This window comes from Tinamus guttatus, unplaced genomic scaffold (assembly GCF_059628265.1).
Source record: "Tinamus guttatus ecotype Peru unplaced genomic scaffold, ASM5962826v1 Tinamus_guttatus_pri_ptg000142l, whole genome shotgun sequence".
Lineage (NCBI taxonomy): Eukaryota > Metazoa > Chordata > Aves > Tinamiformes > Tinamidae > Tinamus > Tinamus guttatus.
Genome location: NW_028288676.1, coordinates 54,775 through 73,416, shown reverse-complemented (window position 1 = coordinate 73,416; position 18,642 = coordinate 54,775). Strand labels below are relative to the sequence as shown.

At 38.4% G+C, this 18,642-nt stretch overlaps 1 protein-coding gene across 1 annotated transcript in view; it reads right to left on the bottom strand.

The window, feature by feature from the left end:
- LOC104565558 (uncharacterized) overlaps positions 1–14,103 on the bottom strand; it is a 32,331-nt gene extending 18,228 nt beyond the window's left edge. The window contains exons 1-6 of the mRNA XM_088521989.1: positions 14,016–14,103; positions 10,569–12,998; positions 8,418–8,600; positions 5,156–5,323; positions 3,281–3,382; positions 757–867 (exon numbers count right to left, since the gene is read on the bottom strand). Of these exons, the coding sequence (XP_088378115.1) occupies positions 757–867; positions 3,281–3,382; positions 5,156–5,323; positions 8,418–8,600; positions 10,569–12,998; positions 14,016–14,073 (3,052 nt within the window). The 5' untranslated portion in view covers positions 14,074–14,103. The remainder of the gene's footprint in view (positions 1–756; positions 868–3,280; positions 3,383–5,155; positions 5,324–8,417; positions 8,601–10,568; positions 12,999–14,015) is intronic.
- Between the last annotated feature and the right edge of the window lie 4,539 nt (positions 14,104–18,642).

The following is an 18,642-nucleotide window of genomic DNA, read 5'->3' as shown; positions in this document are numbered from 1 at the left end:
GGTGGAGTTAAAAATACTTTGTAATCAGAAATTTATCTACTAAAAGACTTGACATACTCTTAAATGTAGCAGTGTGAATGACACCTCTATAATTAAAGAACTTGATATGTGTCAAGATACATTTGTCACTATCTTGTAAAAGCATTTTAATTTATTGAATTTCCTGTGAGCCCTTGTCAAAACCCTATCTGGGATAAATAAAAGGGCTGTGATAGATTGACTTTAAACATGCAAACATGGATATCTTTAGGGTTTAGACATCACAGTACTAGGAAGAATAGGCATGATTAATACTAGTGACTCTCTGTTCCTATGGTGCTGCAGCAGGCTGCCTTGTGAAATAACCTCGCTGCTCTCCTGACTAGGCTCCTGTTCCTGGCAGCACAGAAATAGCTGCTGCAAGCGCTGAAGCAAGCTGTGAATTTCCTCCCTGAGGAAGCATAAGGCATAAATAGGATATTGGTGTGTCTGATGTCACTTTCAGAAGACTTTCTTGAAGGCAGGAGAGCTAGCAGGAGGGCTAAAAGCATTATTGTCAAGCATGCTCTTTGGGTCTTTTTTTTGTCAGTCAGCCCGTTTTCTGCTATAATCCTAGCAAGGTCTGTATAAGCAAGTGATTTGGGCAATGTTAGTGCTAGTGTAGATGTATTAACTGTTAATTAAGACTTCCAAAGCCTCCAACACTGTTCTGTCTGTAGGTTGTGATCATTGTATAACCATCCTGATTGATGTAACTGAGAATAATTTCCAACTCACCTTTCCTTGCCAGATTTGCAGCTTCTGAATGTGGCATACTGGTGACATCCGTTCCATTGACTGCGATCAGAATGTCCCCTACCTGAAGCCCTGCTTCTTCAGCTGCACTGTCTGGAATCACAAGTAGAAAAAAGGGATTTCATTATCACGCACATACAAATGTGACCAAAACAGGTGCCTGTCCATCCAGTCAACAGTTATGCTTTGGGGTCTTCGTGACTTCAACTTGAAAGTGGAGTAAATTTTCTGAGCAACGTATGACTGCCCTACAACTTCACAGTATAGCACTGATTCAGTGCCAGAAAATCACTGTCAGTGCAGAAATATAATTTAATGTCATTATGATTTAAATATTTTAAGGGGAAAATAGGCAGTTCAGTGTTTTTAGGATTTGGGCCTAAATTTCCAAAGAAAAAGATCTGGTCCAATCTTCAGTGAAGACAGTGGAAAGAACATCAGTTACTCCCTATGAGTTATGCATTTTAGACCAAAAGACTGCTTTCTAAGCTAATATTTCTCTTGTTGGCTAACAGAACTTGGCTGTAGTATTTGTGATTTGTGTCTTTATGAGGAAATAACATTCTAGCTAAGAAAAGAGTGAGTGATTCAGATTTGTTCATGTATCATCATCTTGTATATTTATTAACTATCACGAAATACATGTACTCCTAATAAACTACTCCTCAGACAGATACTTTTCAGGAATGGAGAGAAATCAGATGTGATAAATATGCTCTATTCACAAACACTAATGCACAGTCACTTAAATTCCATCCACGTATTTTTCAGGGTTTTTTTTCCTCATTTATACTTCGGCATTCTTAACATACTGGGGAAATTATTCCATGCCCTATTATTTGAAATATAATTATTATTAAGTTGAACTGAATCAGTAAATGTGATAGTTCTGCATTCCAAGGGCACTTAGAAGCTTTGGGGAACAGATTAGTGAAAAATTAATAATAAAGCCATGGTTCACTCATTTATTACAAATCATTCACAAGTTAGACATTTTGGTTTGTGCTGACCTTCAACCTATCATACAAGATTTCATGATCATAAATACTTTTAAAAATACTGAAAAGTTTTGTCTGGAGAAAAAGAATAGTCATCTCTATATATATGTTGTGTAAATGTGTATGTTATTATATGTAAACATATAATCTATATGTCAGCTGAAACTTTTAAAACAAGGGAGAAGACTTCTTTGGAGCTAAGAACTGTGCATGAATGAGAACTTGGATTCCAAGTTCTCTTGGAAGCTGTCTTACCACAGCTAGTTGTCCAAGTGCTCTTCACCACAGTTGTGGCATTTAGACCAGTGGTGGCAGAGCCCAGCAATTTTATTTTCCTAAAATAATTAGCAATGAATGATGGCAATCTTTAACCTCGCTCTTAAAAGTAACCTTCTAATAAGGTGATTAGAGGTTGTTTTTTTCAAAATTACTTTCTCAGATTCATGCCATGTCATTTTAGATTTTAGTTACACTGTGAAGCTTACCTACTTTCCATAGCTTATAGATATAAAAAAGTATTCTGGAGTAAACTTACGTAGGTGGTTTACGATAAATGTTATTATGTAGTCACTTCAGCCATAATTCAGTCTTACCTGGTTCCCTGTACAGTATTCTACAGGTAAAATATTTTTTAGATTCACATTATTGACAATATTGATAATGGAATTATTGAATGTATGTGTTTGAGCACAGAACAGTTTTTTTGTTACCTGAATCACGTTTATTTACTTGTAGACTACAGTAAGAGGTTAAGAGATCCTTGGATAAATCATAGCCAGCTTCTGCAAATAGTTAGAAAATAAGCCAACCTCTTATAACTATTTTTTTAATGAATACCTCTGTCCTTTGCAGGTATTTCTCTTCCAGACTGAATACTTTATTTTTAGCATTTAATAAGCAGGGCATTTGCTCTGAGGCAACAAGTTACAATGACTTTTAGAAGTCATGAACAGCATCATGTACAAAACATGATAGCTGAAGTATAAGTCTAACAGTGTTTAGACTTTAAGGAGTTGTGGGGATTCTGATACAAGTCTTAAAGCTTGTAATGTGTTTAACCTTTCAGATATGTCATTTGCTTCTCTGCGTTTGGCTCCTTTTGCTTGGATTTCTGGATTTTCTGTTATTCTCTAGAGGAGTTTAACAACGACACCATTTGTATGCTGAAGTGATGGGCTCAGCTAATGGATTTGCCAGTATTAGACCAGTGCAGTCCGGAAATAGAAACGCATGATACATAAGGCCAGGAGAGCAACAGAGCTGTTCTTAGATGCCTTGCTGGTGGGCCCTCCTATTTAATTCTGTGGTTGTGATTGTAAATAGACGTCAGCCCCACAAAGGCCTTCCCTCAGTTTGCCTCCACTCTTGCAGGGGCCCTTAAGAGGGTTTGTCAGAGACGATTCAGAAGTGCGAGTATATATTATTAAATACCTCACATCCGCTAACTGTGGAAACCAGCTCCCGCTGTAACAAGATGTTGGTGAATAATAGGTGGCAATGCTACTTACTTGTGTCAACTTCAGTCACAAGGATAGGCTTTGAGAACTGGATTCGGAAGCCCCAGGGGTAACTGCCAGTCCCTTTAGCGATCTTCACTGTTCTTTCCCGAACTGCAGGGCAGGGAAAAGGAGATCCTTTTTTTTTGTGCAAGTCAAATCCAATTTAACAAGCAGCAGCTTGTTTATAAACACTCCCCCTCTCTAAGAGCCCACGCTCATTCATTCTGCAGATTGCTTGATGGTCGCAGTACCGCTCCTTGCTGCTTGGTGCGACCATCAGTCCTCATCTCCCTCACGCCGTGGGACTGACAAACCCTCATCCATCTCAGGGCCAAGGCAGACAGCTTCAGTGAAATATGATTTCATCAGCAGATTAAGGGAAGCGGCTGGACGTTGTACTGAAGTGGCAAAGACCCATGCGAACGTTCTGCTACTTTAGGGGAGTGAAAATCTCTCCTGCCCTCTGTTAAACAAATGTGTGTCAGAGTTCTAAGCTACAAATACAAAATTCACTCTAAATTCTTGAACGAGTTTAAGTCTACTTCTTGAACTGTAGTTCTTTTATGTTTTTGAAGCTATCTTTTAGACAGCAGTTCCTTCCTTTTTATTTTTCCAGCCCTTCATTGTCTGCTCCCCAATCCTGTGCTGTCATAGTCCAAACCCTTCCACCATATTGGGATCTCCTACCACAGCACTGTACCCATGTGAAGTGTCTTTCAAGTCAGTGTAATGCAGCACATAAAGGACCATCCTCCTTAGAAAGGAAGATCAGGGTCTAATTCTCTACTTCACATTTCAACATTTCTCTTGCTTGTGATAGCAATAAAAGCCTAGTATTAATGTCATGTCTCAGAAGGTCTGAAGGTACCTTAGTAAAGGTTATATTCCTGACAGACTTCAGTGTAAACTCAAATTGTTCTCTCAGAGTGTCTGCTTTTGATTTTATTTTATTTGTTTAAGAGGGACCAATTTAATAATATTTTATGATAGTTGTTTTGTCTTCAAATCATGTAACATTTGGTAGGCAGAAATTGCTTTGAAGGTTACTTTACCAGCATGCTAGTTGACATCATCTATCTAAAAGATCATAGATACTTCAATACCTCCATTAAGTGGTTTGCTAAACTTCTGGCTCTTCTCTGGGGAGAGAAAGCAATCAAAATTCTCTGTAGAATATTCTCATATATTTTACAGGAGATTTTTCATACCCAGAGATTTATCAAGAACACTTCACATCCTCCAGTGTGTGGTGAATGATTTATGAGCTCCAGCAAAGAACTATCTCCTGGAAAGCTACAGAGGTGTTTCACTTTGTTCTTAGCTCTTCAAAACATGTTAACTTTCAGCAACATTTGAAAAACAAAGGAAAGCCCAACAAACAAAGCAATATTCACTGTATCTGTTTGCATGACAGCGTCTAGACTGCAAATAGAACACAAAAACTTCTTCATGCTCATAGCAAACTTTGTGCTTTTCTCTCTGGATCTACTGTTCGAAAGCTTGAGAGAGAACTGATTTTATGACAATTAAATATACTTTGTATTCACAAATAATCTTGTATGATGTTGCCATACTTAAAGAAACTATGACAAACATTGCTTTTATGTTTATTATGCAGAAAGAGATGAGATTTTATTCAGTCCTATTACCAATATGGATTTTGTTGTCAAGTAGTCACAATATTTTGAGGGATTAGCTCAATAAGAAATATTCATTTAATTTTTCATCTTTTTTTTTTCTTTTTATCTTTTTGTATTCCTCTTTTTTTCTTGTCTTCAGTGTAACTCTGGCATGTTCTCCAAAATGTTAATCCCGCAGCAGCCGCAGAGTGCCCAAATTAGGTAGCTTTATGACATTTTTTGCTTGTAACTTTAGACTACTTACTTGCCACTGGTCTAGGCCTTTTGCTGAGACATCTGGGACTGTTATTGGGTGAAACATCATCTCCTCTGAAAACCCAGGAAGCAGAATGAAAGTTTTCTGTGTAGAAACCTCTGTCGTCATTTTCAGAATGTAGTCCCAGATCTAATGAGCGAGCATCCTCTGAATTCACTATTAGGAGAACAGAGCAAATGAAAACGATATCAGTAGGCAAACTGGTCAAAACCCTTGCTTGTTTGAGATGTCTGACACTCGGCGATTAATTGTGAAAACTTCTTATCTGTCTGGTCTATTTCATTAGCAAACCAGACAAGTTTGTAGGAGCTTAGTGCCAGTCCACTGCTCATGGGAACACTAAGAGAAATAGGAATGTGACTGAAATACCTCAAATAATGATTACTACATTTGTTTGCTTCATCTCAACCCTTTCTGATGCAGTCTGCTTATATTTAGTTTTATGGAAAGGGAAATAAGGAGTTTTATTTTGGGGTATATTTTTTTGAATATTTGTTTGACCTAGTTTATTGTTACTTGTGTTATCAGGAGATTTCAGAAAAAATTAATTGTGTCTACGTATAGTAAATATGCCCAAATCAATACATTCCTGATGAAAAATATTATTTTTAGAACAATTATTCATATCCTACTGAAAAATACAGTGTCACAGTACATGGTATTTCTCAGCTTTTGTGGTAGACTTTTTTTCTGTAGGTATTATATTTTTACTTTTCTCTGCTAATAGACGTTTTTAATTCTGCTGTTCTACAAGTTTGTAAACACAGAAGAGAGACACTTTTGTGTCTTCTCTTGACTGCTGATTGTCTATGTGAAACATTACATTGTGGCTACAAAATTTCTGAAATTCTGTGTTTTTGCAATATAGTGACCATTGTTTATATTTCCTTTCATAGGTTGCTAAATCAGTGATTTTTATTTTAAGCAGATTGGATTATATGGACTTTTCACTTAATTGCAGTACAGTTTTAATAGTCTGTTGTCCTTTGTGTAATCATCTGTGTTAAAAGAAGTCCTATGAAATAGCAAGACATTAAGACGTGTTATGGATAAACATAAAACTTACTTCATTATAGGGTATGACCCTACAGGGGCCATATGACCAAATGCTTGCTTGCATTATACCTTGCTAATATATAAGTAGCCTATATATACATTATTAATACATAATTAATAGCTTTCATGGTGAAACTGTAATCTTGTGTTTTGTAATGGGCTCACTAGCTCAAACCATATCACTCAGAATAACATGGAGACAGTGAAGAAGTCTGTAATTCCTCTGCTACAAGGGGAAAAAAAAAGGCAAAAAAAAAGAAAAAAAAGAAAAGAGACCAAGTGATTTTCAGGGTGACAAGGGGCGAGAATAAGAGAGGAAACGGCTGAGTAAAAGGCAGGCTGTAGGTAACAGTTTGTGGAGAGAAAGATTGAAAGACCTCAGAAACTAAAAGCAGACAGTGAAAGGCATAGAAAAGCACAGAACGTCAGAGAATACATTAATAGATAGCCTGAAAAAATGCTTTCGTATGAATGAGAGGGGAAAAAATCACAATCCTTTCAGTTACAAACTGCCTTGCATGATTCTGGGAAAGGCACTATTTATTTGCTTTGTTTTTATCCTGTGTTTGCTGTGACAGTTCTGTAGAAAGACTGTCCATTTCCAAAGATAAAACCCAGCTTTCCTTTTGTTTTGTTTAGGGAGTTACTTCCTGGATACATTTAGCCTATATCCAAGGCGATCCAATTTTCTTTCACTTTGACAGGTTGTTTAACTGTAGCATATGCACAAATAGGCCGCGGTTACGGACCTCTGCTTTCTCACACAGACAGTATGAGATACGGTGATTAGCTATATAAAAAGCACTAACAAGTAGATAGTACCAAGCTGTCGTTCTTAAAGCATGTCTCAAACAACTAGCATGAATTTAGAAATGAAGCTAAACTGGTCCAAGCAGTTCAGTACAGCACAGTGTTTGACAAATAAAATAATGAAGTCTAGCATCTTAGGACAAAGATCATAAGCGACTGCCAACAGCTTCTTTGTTTGTATGTCGAATCAGTTGGTCATCCTTGCTGTTTTTGGTAATGGACATTAAATACTTGGGGACTGGCTCATTTGCCTGAACACAGGTTGAGGTATCATACGAGATGGTTTAGGGTATCCTGCTAGCCCTGCCATTACTGCTTCAAAAGGCATGGATATCCTGTAGGTCACTCGTGGTATCTGAAAGCCCCATAGGGAACTCTGATGGCATCCCAGCTGGCACTAACCACCTGTGCTCAGGCAATGACTTGAGCTGCTGCTGATTGCAGAAGTTACCTCCCCAGGACACACACGGAACATGTTCACAGCTTATGTGGTATTGCACCTACACTGAAGATACTAGTCCCATAGCTGTCAGGCTTGCTTACACAGGTTTGCACTTAACCTCCTTCAGAAAGGAGGTTATGCATCTATTGCCAAAACTTCCCTCACAAAAATAATAGCACCAAGTATTCCTCTAAGAAAGGGATACTATATATCTGCAGCATCAGTAAAATTTCCTGTTTGTTAAAGAAAGGATAAAAAGTTCTTCATCTGTCAAGTCTACCTTTTATATTTGTTAAAGCAGCAAACCAGGAGGCAAAGGCAGAGTGAGAAGTACAGCATATGTTCTCTCCTAGACTGAACAGTCCCTGCATGGGGACTTTAGTTGCATGAAGTGTAAATTCATTAAGCAGTTAATCTTTAAAAATTCCTTCCCATGAGATTTTAAGCTGCTGAAACTGGTGTAGGTGACAGATTTCTTAATGAGATAGTTACAGGAATAACTGTTCCAGTAACTGGGGGGACAATGAAGGACAACCTAAGTAGCAAACCTGAAGATAGAAGCTGCGGGAGGCATCTTAGTGAGGAGAAAGCAACTGCCAGCTTCTCATAACTCTGACTTAAGCAAAGCAGGCAACTTTTGCCATGAACAGTTGCCTGTTTATGCTTAGAGCTTGTCCTGTAACTAATTGTGTAAGGGCAAGGATGATGCCACCTACTTTTTATCAGGCAGATTGTTTGCTCTCATGTGTGAAGAGGAAAGAAGGAACCTAAATCCCCCTCTGAGGAAGGGATACATTGGGTCAAGTGTGATTGCTCGCAGTAAGGACCAAGATGGAAGCTCAGGTTATGAGCTGAAGATCTGTGTCCGTGGCTGACAATCCTAAAAGGGTAACAGTCACTCACAGGAGGAAAAAAATACAGTTGCCAGACTGATGTACTTACTTGATCCCTCGGTGATCGTGCTGTTTATGGAGCTTCCTCCAGCTGAACTGCATTTTTTGCTGTCTTTGAACTGTTTTCGTCGCCTGGCCCACTGATCTATTGCTTCTTCCTGGGAGCTATCACTGGCTCTGGTGTCTTTCAACAAGGGCAGCTTTCTGGTTTTATTCAGTTCTGATTTCAGGTCTAAATTATAATCAGATGTTGCTTGTGAGAAATAGGTGTTAAACATAATTTTCAGAATATGTTCAGGCAATTATCCCATTTTAAATTTCTGCATTTTAAATATGAGTAACCTGTTTGCACATACAGAAATGACAATATTAAACAGTACTGAAAATGCATAAACCGTATCTTTTTAGAAGAAATAAGTTCTTCCCACAGAGATGAGTGCAGCTCTTGGTTCGGTAACACCCTGTCCTTTCTGTCTCATTCTGGCCTTTCTCAGATCACTGTCACAAAATGTATCACAGAGCCCCTTTTCCAAGAGAATTGGTTATTGGTGAGTCAGTAAACGATTTCTTTAAATGCCTTTGACATAAGTCCTTGTTGGCAGACTTTTATATTGCCTGGACTCCACCTCCTAGTCCTTTTCACAATGTTTTGCTCTATTTTTCCCCTCTGTTCTACATGCAGTCTCCCTTTGCTGAAAATTGCCATATTTCTCTTTCAGCATCATTCAGTTATTGAGCACAGGAAGCCCCAGGCTGCCACTTGTGCCCGAAGTCTTGGCTAATTAATTTGTTATTTCCCCATTCCAAGCGGACTCTAATTCACATTAATCACTTTTAAAACTTTAAATGCTGCCCTCACTCCCCGCCTTTTTTTTCTTCTTTCTCTATTTTTCTTTTTCTGAATACGAACACTTACTTATTTAAGGTGAGACCCCCACAAAAATAACATGCATGCCAAATTCAAATTCATCCACGGACTAAAAGAAGGCCGAAGCCTTGGATACTGGGTGACCCAAACCAGGTGAGGTGGCAGCTAAGAGCCAGCGCACGCACAGAAAAGCCTCAGCCAGGGAGAAACGGAAAGAGAGGGGAATAAAACAACAACAAAAAAACCCAAATAATCATTCCTTGCTGTTGTGAGCTAAGTGCGCTTCTGTGCAATGTGTTTAAACCCCAAGGTCCAGTGTCTAGGTCAAGGTTTCCTGAGCATGCCTGAGATAGATAGAAAAGAATAGCAATTCAAAAATGGCTTTCTGCAACAAGTGAGGAAAACGTAGTTTACAGCTTCTTTTAGTTACAAAGCCTTGCTAGAATCCAAACAAGATTTTCTTTCTACTCCTTAGTCATTTCCTTGCCAGCATTTCCAAGCTAAGCCACCATTCCTGGAATAGGTGGAAGACAGAAATTTTTCCCTTATTCTGATGGCTGCCTTCAATATCTTCTATCTGCACTTCTAAACCAATTTAATTAATTTTTTTTTGTGTGTGTGTGTGTGTGCATAAATAGTATGCATCTATCTAGTCAATAGCAGGTTTTTGGTGGTTTTGGTCATTTAAGAATCTCACTGGCAGTACCAAAATAGTGAGCTTGAAGGACGTTATTTTCTGTAGATATCGTGAATGAAGAATATTATTAAAAACTTTCCAGTGTTTTTTAAAGAATGCTAGGATTTTAAGAAGTATTTTCACCATGATCAAAAGTACGTATTTTCGTACAGTGTGAAACTTCTAGTCTCCAAGCCTGCTAGGATCTATTTTGGAGTCAAATAGAAGAGTTTCTTTGGGACCTTAGGGGGACTCGCTCTCCTGTGGTCCCTCAAAGACCAACCTTGTTGTGGTCCCTCCTCAACAATATCTGCAAAATAGGTGGATGCATGTTTGCATGGTGTAAGCTACTTTGCTTGCACAGCTTATTGTTTAATGTGGATTAGTGTTTATTGTACAATAGTCACTTCTTGAGCAAAGCAGTACGAAAATTTTGTTTATTTTTTATTAAAACTTTCTTGACTGTTCAAGAAAGCTCCTAGGATCCTCAGTACGATAACTGCATTATGTAGCCAGGTGGTTCAGCATACCAATATGATCTCTTTGTAAAGTCAAAATATACTTTCCTTTTCCCAAATAGATTTCAATAAAGCACTAAGCCAACTACAGTGGAGGTGCCTAAGTGATACTAAACCCAGAAATCTTAAAGCACGTACCTTTCTGACTAATCTGTTTTATTGATGATGGGGGGATATCAGTGTTTTGCTGAAAATCCTCCTTCATTTTGGGCTTTTTCTCAGTCTCCTCAGAGGTGGATTTGGCTAACTGATGTGGCTGATGTGCTCCTGGCTCCCTCCTGAAGCTGTCATCGGATAACTGTTTGCTGCAAAGGTTCTCGCTTGTTTCCTTGATATGTGAATGTTCTGTGAAAATCTCTTTCTTTTCTGTGCATGCTGAAGAAGCAGATAATGTGGCAGCCTGTGCAGAATCACTGTGACAATTAGCTTCATCAAGGATGCTCCCACAGCTGTCCTGAATCTCCATCAGGCTGTCCAGTTCATTTTCCGTGTCAAGTTCTTCAGGATCTGAGAGCAAGGGTGTTTTTTGTATACTAAAGGAAAGCTTAGGCTCCTTTCTAACTTGAAGGCTAAAGGAATCAGGTATGAATTTGTTGTCACCTTGGATGATAAGTCTTTGTTCTAGCTCTCCAGCTATTACAGTCGTTTTTGATTCTCTCCTGTTCTTTGTCACTTCAGGCTCTGCAGAGAGTAGAAGTTGGTTTGGGACATGTTTGGTATCTGCCTCGTCAGGGTTTTCCTTGTCACTAAGGAGATCACCTGGTGGGCTTGGAGAAGTTGGAGAGACTTGTGTCAGCTGCAAGTCTACCTGCTTTTCTAGATGATTGTACTCAGGTGGCCCTTCATCTAAAATGCTTTCAGTAGACTCTGCGTCTTCCTCCCGTATGGCTAGGTTTCTCAGAGGCTCCAGACATTTATTTTCTTGTTTCTCACTTACATTGTCACAGGAACAAAGAGTCTTCAATAACTTTTCTTCTGTTTCTTCGCTTTGGCCTATATAGTTGGCATATGCAGTTAGTAAACAAGCATCATCTAAACTTTGAGGTGGATAAATGGTAATGTTATGATCAAAGGAGGTGAAAGCGTACTGATAGGAAGACTTTAGACTTCTCAGACTCCTCAGAGAGGAGGTGAAGTCAGGACACTTACCAAGTTCCGCACTGCTAGTATAAATGTGCATGTTCTTGCTGTAAATGTCTCTCGGTTTGGCCTCCTTGCATAATACTTTTAAGGATAAAGATGGCAGTGAATGAAAGCCAGAATCTCTTCTAGGATGGACTGGAGATAGCGTATCCAGGGTAGTATCTGGAAAAGACTTTCTTCTTGCTGCTTTTTGCCCGGAGTCACTGACATTGTTGCTGATATTTCTTTCTTCAACTGTCCTGCTGCTCTTAATGATGAATGCCTTATCAAAGTTTGGCTTATTCAAGATATTACTATCTAGAATATTTCTGTTATTCAGTTTTGAGAAAATTGTTTTATCTTTTGAAGCATCTTCTTTTTCACAGGTGTGGTCTTCATACTCCTCTTTGTCATGTTGACAGAAGTAATTTTCTTCCTCCCACGTTCTCAAGGCTGCAGAGAGGCTGTCCGAGTCTCTTCTGTCATTCTCAGAGTACCAAGACACCCCCTCTGAAATAGTATCCAGGTGCGTTGTGTCACAGTCGGCAAACTCTTCTGGGGGAGGAAGAAGTAGGCAGCCGTCCAGAGATGTCGAGTCGTCCTCGCGAAGACTGAAACATGACTCACCGTCTCCGTTGTGTGGGGCCTCCACTGTAGAACAATCTGTTTCACTCCAATATGTATCTTCGTGGTTGTTGTTGCAGGTTTTGGTGTGTGCCTGTCTGCCGGGTTTGACGTTAACCATCACATTCTTCTTTCTGTTGGTGTACTTCACTTTAATTTCTTTGCCTTCAATATTCATTTTCAGGCAGGCATCTTTACTAGCGGCAGTCTGGATTTTATGTTTGGAGGATATCTTGTATTTCTCATTGTTATCTACTGAGTGGATGGCTGAAGGACAGTGGTCCTTAGGACATTTGGAATACTGGCTTTTCTGGTACCGTCTTTCGTGACAGCGTCTACTGTTCTTTGAACTTCTAGATTTTTTGACTACAAGATTTGTTCCCGTACCAAACAAAGAAAGGTTCTCAAGTTCAACTTTAATATTAAAGGAACCATATTTTACTTCTGCAGTAAGTTTTCCAGTAGCCAAGCTAATGGACTCTGCAGAGCCTGGCTTGCTCCACAGTGTGATTTTTCCTGTAGAGGAGCCCTCTGACTCACTAAATGCTACTGTAGCTAGGATTTCATGTTGCTGAGGAGACAGTGGTTGAGCAGGGCAGTTCTTCTCCATCTTTCCTTCTTTTTCACTGTCTGATACGTTATCAAGGTCTCTATCTTCAGATGCATCTGAGGTGCTCTGGTTTTTATTTTCATGATCTTTTCCATTTTCTTCAGAACCCTTTATATCTGATGACTCAGAGAAGTGAGCCAGCTCATCCTCTACTTTATTTTCGAGACTTTCTAGATTTTGCTGGCATTTACAAATGGGTGGCAATTGTTCATCTGATTTAAGGGAGGGAAAAAAGCAACATTTTTCCGTGATTTGGTAAGCAGCATCATAACTGTATTCTTAGCTTTGAGACACTTTTCACAGAAAATGCCTTTTTAGCTCTAAAGGATAGTGTATTTTCCATAACAGTATTTTTTTTTCTTTCCAGTATTCGTTAGTTTTGGCATAGCTATTTGATAAGTAATACAAAGCCAAATGGGTAGCCCATATTAGCTCATTCTAATTACAGGAACTCTTTCCAGCTATAGGAAATTGGTATACATATAGGTTTTTTTTCTCAGAAAAATCTATAGTAGTGATATTATGTAGGATTCAGATTGCATTTAGAAAGATCTCCCCTTTTACTTCCATTTTTCATCGGAGTATTTACTCCTTTCCTGTGGGACAATCAATATCCCATTGCACGTTTTCAATCTGGTGTCGCTTGCGTGGAACTTGACTTTTATTACCCTTCTACAGGTGAGCAAACAGAGGAATTAAGAAATATTGGCACCATTGGCTCAGCGAAGAGGTGGCAGCATTCCCAGGAGGAAAGAGTTCCCCATCCCAAGCACAGGCTGATACCGTTCCCTGGGGGAAGCGGGTCTAGGCAGGATTTCATGCCTTTTATACGGCACATGGAAATCTGCCCGACTCCAGCTTTTTTTAGAATAGGTCATGTGCATTAGAGGATAATAGTTTACAGTGACATCTAGCTAAGCAGGATTAGATCAAGCTATTCTACATTAACAACAGCCATAGAGCTACAGAGAGAATGATGTGAACGTGAGGTCTTAAACACCAGCATCTTGGGAAGGGCTCCCAGAAATAAGTAGGAGAGCAGCTCAGCAAAAATAACTGGTCTCATCAAGACATTATCTACATGTAATCACACTTGAATGGATAAATATTTCCAATTTAAGAAACATCTTTAGGCACAGAGATGGATTTCTGTCTTGATGAATGACCAGAGGGCAAATGTATATGATTCTGATGTTTTTACTTCAAATTAAATATTTCAGTAGACTTACATTCTCTGGAATCAGAGCTTTTTCTGCCCTTGCAGCTTTTTCTTCTTTTTCTACTCATTTTTAAAACCCGAGGGCATCTAGGCTCCACTTTTTTTCTGTGTGGGAGGGAAAACATTTGATTGTGAGAAAGAGTCGGTATGACAATTTTGCTCTCTTAATTTTCTCTATCTATCTTGTCTGTGAAGTCTGACCATGACTGACTTCATCAGCCCATGATTCTTAGACATGACTGTGTTGTGTTAAGCACTCATTTCTATTTTAATCTAATTTATATGGATACTGAAAAAAAATATTGTTGCCTTTAATTTTGAAAAAAAGTAGTGAAAATGAATATAAGAGAATAGAATCCCCAAATCCTTAACTAGGAGATGATCTTCCCATCCGTGCTGAGTGAATTGTTTTCTTGCAGTGAAATGAAACAAAATTGGCATTGAACTGCCCAAAATATGTGAAATCCAGCAGTTAGGGATTTCACTATTTAACCACATAGAATGGTGACATGTTCCTGTGCAAAGCTGGCTAAACTGTTTTTGTTGACACTATTGAATACTGAAAATGCAATCTGGAATATAAACTAACAAAAAAAGCCCTAAATATTTTTACTATATTTTAATGTCGTATGGAAAGAAAAGTTGTGTATTTACTTCACAGCAGACGTTTTGGGATTTTGCATTGTGTAGAATGCGACTATTGCCATATTTTTGGCTGAGTGTTTTTAGTTAAGGCTTCACAGACAGCCAAGCCTCCTCAAAGGTGTCAAGTTCAGTGCTGCAAGGGTATCTAACAGTAATCTGACAGTAATAACTGATATTTTAGTTATACTTACTTCTGTTAAGTTGTAGTTGAGGAAAAGACTTACTTCCAGAATTGCTGTCAATTCAACCTAAGGAAAACCATCCCTTCTTCAACTCCTAAAATTAAGTCCTAAAATAATCTCAATGTGCAACAGTGATTGACATCAACAGGGATGCCTGTAGGACCACGTTGCTCCCAGTGGGAGGATTTCAGATTTGCCATGTGGTTAAAAGTGAGAAGTAAGACGGAGCTGACCAGCATGATTCAAACTGTTTTTATTGTTGTTTTTAAATTTTTGTACTTGGTAAAGAAGGAAAAGTAGGTGAAAGCTATAGTTTAGGATGTTGTTTGGACTGTTTGTGAGGAAGACTAGTTTCTTTCGCTAATTTTCATATTTATATATTACTCATTTAAATACCAGATGCAGTATGTTGTCATTGATATCTTAAAATAATTTTTAAATAAACGTTGAAAGAGCCTTTAATATCTAAATAGCTTTATTGTCTCTGCTGCATTTCCAAATGGTAAATTATACTTTCTCATTTCTTTCGTTGCTCATTTGCTTATTCTCTTTGCTTATTCTTGCTTTGTTGGTTCTCCAGCTGGGATATGCTCAACAGAATTAGGAATCCCATCACCTTCGATACTAGTCACGAGAAGTCCCATTGCCTGGGGTAATGATTAGTTGAAGGCATCAGAACTGCAGGGTAGGAGCTCTATCTGGGGGCGATACTGTCCACTGCCACGTACTCCTTGGGAGAAGCTGAGTGTTCACTAGTCCAATTACAACATCTCAGAACAATCAAACATGAACTTAGGAATCAAAAGATTTCTACTACCTCCTCTGTGTTTCAAACATACCGGCCCTTTTTGATACATTTCCTCCTCTTGGATGTAGTGTTTGACTTTTTGTCTCTAAACCTGTCTACCAAATTTTGTTGTCCTTGCCTCCCGTTGTGCCCCTTGCTTTCTGTATTCCTCGGGAGTCTTCTCTTGCCTACTCATATTCATTTTCTTGGCTCTCATTTTGCTCAAGTTCGCTTATGTTTGGCTCTCCTTACTGATCGGACTTTGAAGCGTGCTGCCTGTGTTGGTGTTTCGGTGCTGTAGAGGATAACTCAAAGATATATAGGACTCACATATTTATGAATTCCTCTGATTGAATTTTCTGCCATTTTTCTTTTTTTTTCATTTTTTTTTCTCCTACAGAGATGCTACAAATCTTCTTAGCAACTTACCACTATTCTGTATCTCAGTAATTTCTGAACATGCATTTTTTGCACTTCTGCCAAAGAATGTATTTCAAGTCAAACACACACATGCAAGGAAAGAGGTGCACTATCAAAAATACCTGGCTTAGTGGTGTTTTTTATTCTTCCTCTCAGCTGGGTGTATATATCTTATTTTCATCTGCTTATCTTTTCTTCTATATATTTTCCAGAGAAAAGACAAAAACAGGCCAAAAGGTCTTTGGAAAATGGTTAGAATATTTCTTCATTTTGACTAAAAAAAAAGACAGTCCCTTTCTAAATATATATGGAGGAGTAACAGGACCCTGAGGCATTCCACAAAATTGATACATGACTGATGTGGCTGGAAAGAATCAGCTTCCCTGCAGATGCAGCCTTGGTAGTTGTCTGGCACTACCCAATTATATACGACAAGAGTATAACCACACTGAATACTTAGAAAAGGATGTGTAAGTGAAATTATTCAGCAATTATACTAAGATGGGGTGATTAACTGTTTTATTTCATGAAATGTGCTGCAGAATTTTTAATAACCATATGGAATCATGGTCTTGCTTTTTCACCTCATCAAAAGATAAGTGAACAGCAATCGGTAATGTTTCTACAACATTTCTGGTCCTCAGAAAAGATTGTTGTCTGAGCGACTAAGAACATCACCTGTAGCATCAAGGATCACATTCAGGCAACTCAGACTCCGTGGAATTGGGATTTTGCATTAGTTTAGACTAATGGAAGCGACAAGTGACACTTGACAAATAGTGTGAAATAGGTTTAAACTGACTTTCTCAACGGAATAGCTGGCATTCTATTCTGATTATTATACTTAAAAGATGTCCCTGCCCACGTACTGCTCTTTGCTTTCATTTTAGAAAGGCTAATAAGGTAGTGAGTCAGTCAAGTATTTTCCAGATTATTTTTACTGGGAATGCAAATGCTTTCAGATGCACACAAAAATTATAGTTCAGCTTTTCAGTGGTATCAGTTAAATATAATGGATGTTCATGTATTTACTCTGTGTGCATAAAATACATATTTTTACAGTGGCCTAGACAGCTTACTTTTTTGTGCATTGCAGCTGTTATATTGGATAAAAAAAACATTCTGCCCTTACTAAAATTTTCCTCATAAATTACCTGGCTGTCCCAACTGTTTGAGTGTTTCTACTCCTGTTCGGAGGCCAAAGGAAAAACAGCCAATTTGAGCAGAAGCTGGATCAGCCCTTTTCTTGTCACTGGGTTTGTCCTATAGGCGTTTTCTCTGGGAGTCAGTCACTTTGGTTTTGTTGCTGTTGTTTTGGCATATAAATCAAACTTCGTTGGTATGAAACACAGGAGCAGGTAGGTGAAATGCGCTTCAGATATGACGTGGCAATTGGACATGAAGTTAACAGAAATCTCACTGTAACACCCTGCTCTTTCCAATAGCAGGAAATAGAAATTCTGCTGCCACCAGCAGTACTACGCTCCCTTGTCAAGTCACCCTATGGTCATTTTTTGAATTTCAGAATTTAGTCTCACCATAATAATGTAACCCCCAAACCTCTCGTGTTTTACTTGAAACTCTGCTTATCAAGAACGTGTGCAACAGTTGGAAGTGAGTTAGCTCACTGCCAGCTTTGGAAGTGACTCACTTTGGAAGTGAGTTAGCTGGTTATTTTGAGAGTAACTGTGTGACTATACAGTATAAATTATGACTGAGTAAATATTTCTTTTCTTATAAAGTGCTGTAAGAAAAAGAAGAATGATCCTAGCTTCCATGTTTTGATTTCCATTCTCTGTAATGGAAGAACTTAGAGTATATCCTACCTGCTTTATTTTCTGACTATACAGCTTCCAAGGTCACTTTCTGGAGATTTATGGTGTGTAGGAACATAGAATAGGAGATAAGCAAAAGGGAAGTGTTTAATATTTCGTAGGCATGTTCTTAGTTCAGTGCAAGTGTGTTGAGAAAATTGTTTCTCCACCAAACTGGGAGAGAGGGATCCACTAGTAGAATATTTCCCTTCTTAAAGAGGAGTAGGAAAAACACTTTTCTTGGAGTGGTTTCATGTGGAGGAGGCCCTTCCATCCCCAGCTCTCCAAGTGCTGCAAGCTGAGACTGCCAGCTTCTTTACTCAAGGGCATGTAATATTCCTTCGTTACCAATATGTCCTAGCCCTGCAACCTTACCAGAGCATTCTTCACCTTCCACATCTGAAATGGTCTTTGCGGATAAAGACAGCACAAATAAGAAATTGAAGTTTGTTTAGGTAGGCTTTCAATTCTTAAAATATATATATTGCTACATTTTAAGTGCCTATCTGCTTGTAAATAAGATGACAGGCACACTTGAATGAAAAATCCATCATAAAAATCTCTTCTATTTAGGAAACCATTACTCATATTTATTCACAAACCTAAACTATGTACTCAATTATAATCTGAACTCTTTAAATTGCATTTACTTGTAAAAACAATTCAGAAATTCCAGATTTTATAAAAGCTATAATGACTTACAGCAATTAAGTATCCATAAAACAATACCCGACACTTAAGGGTGCCATGTAAAATAAAAAGGTATTTATACTTACTGTTGCTATGAGT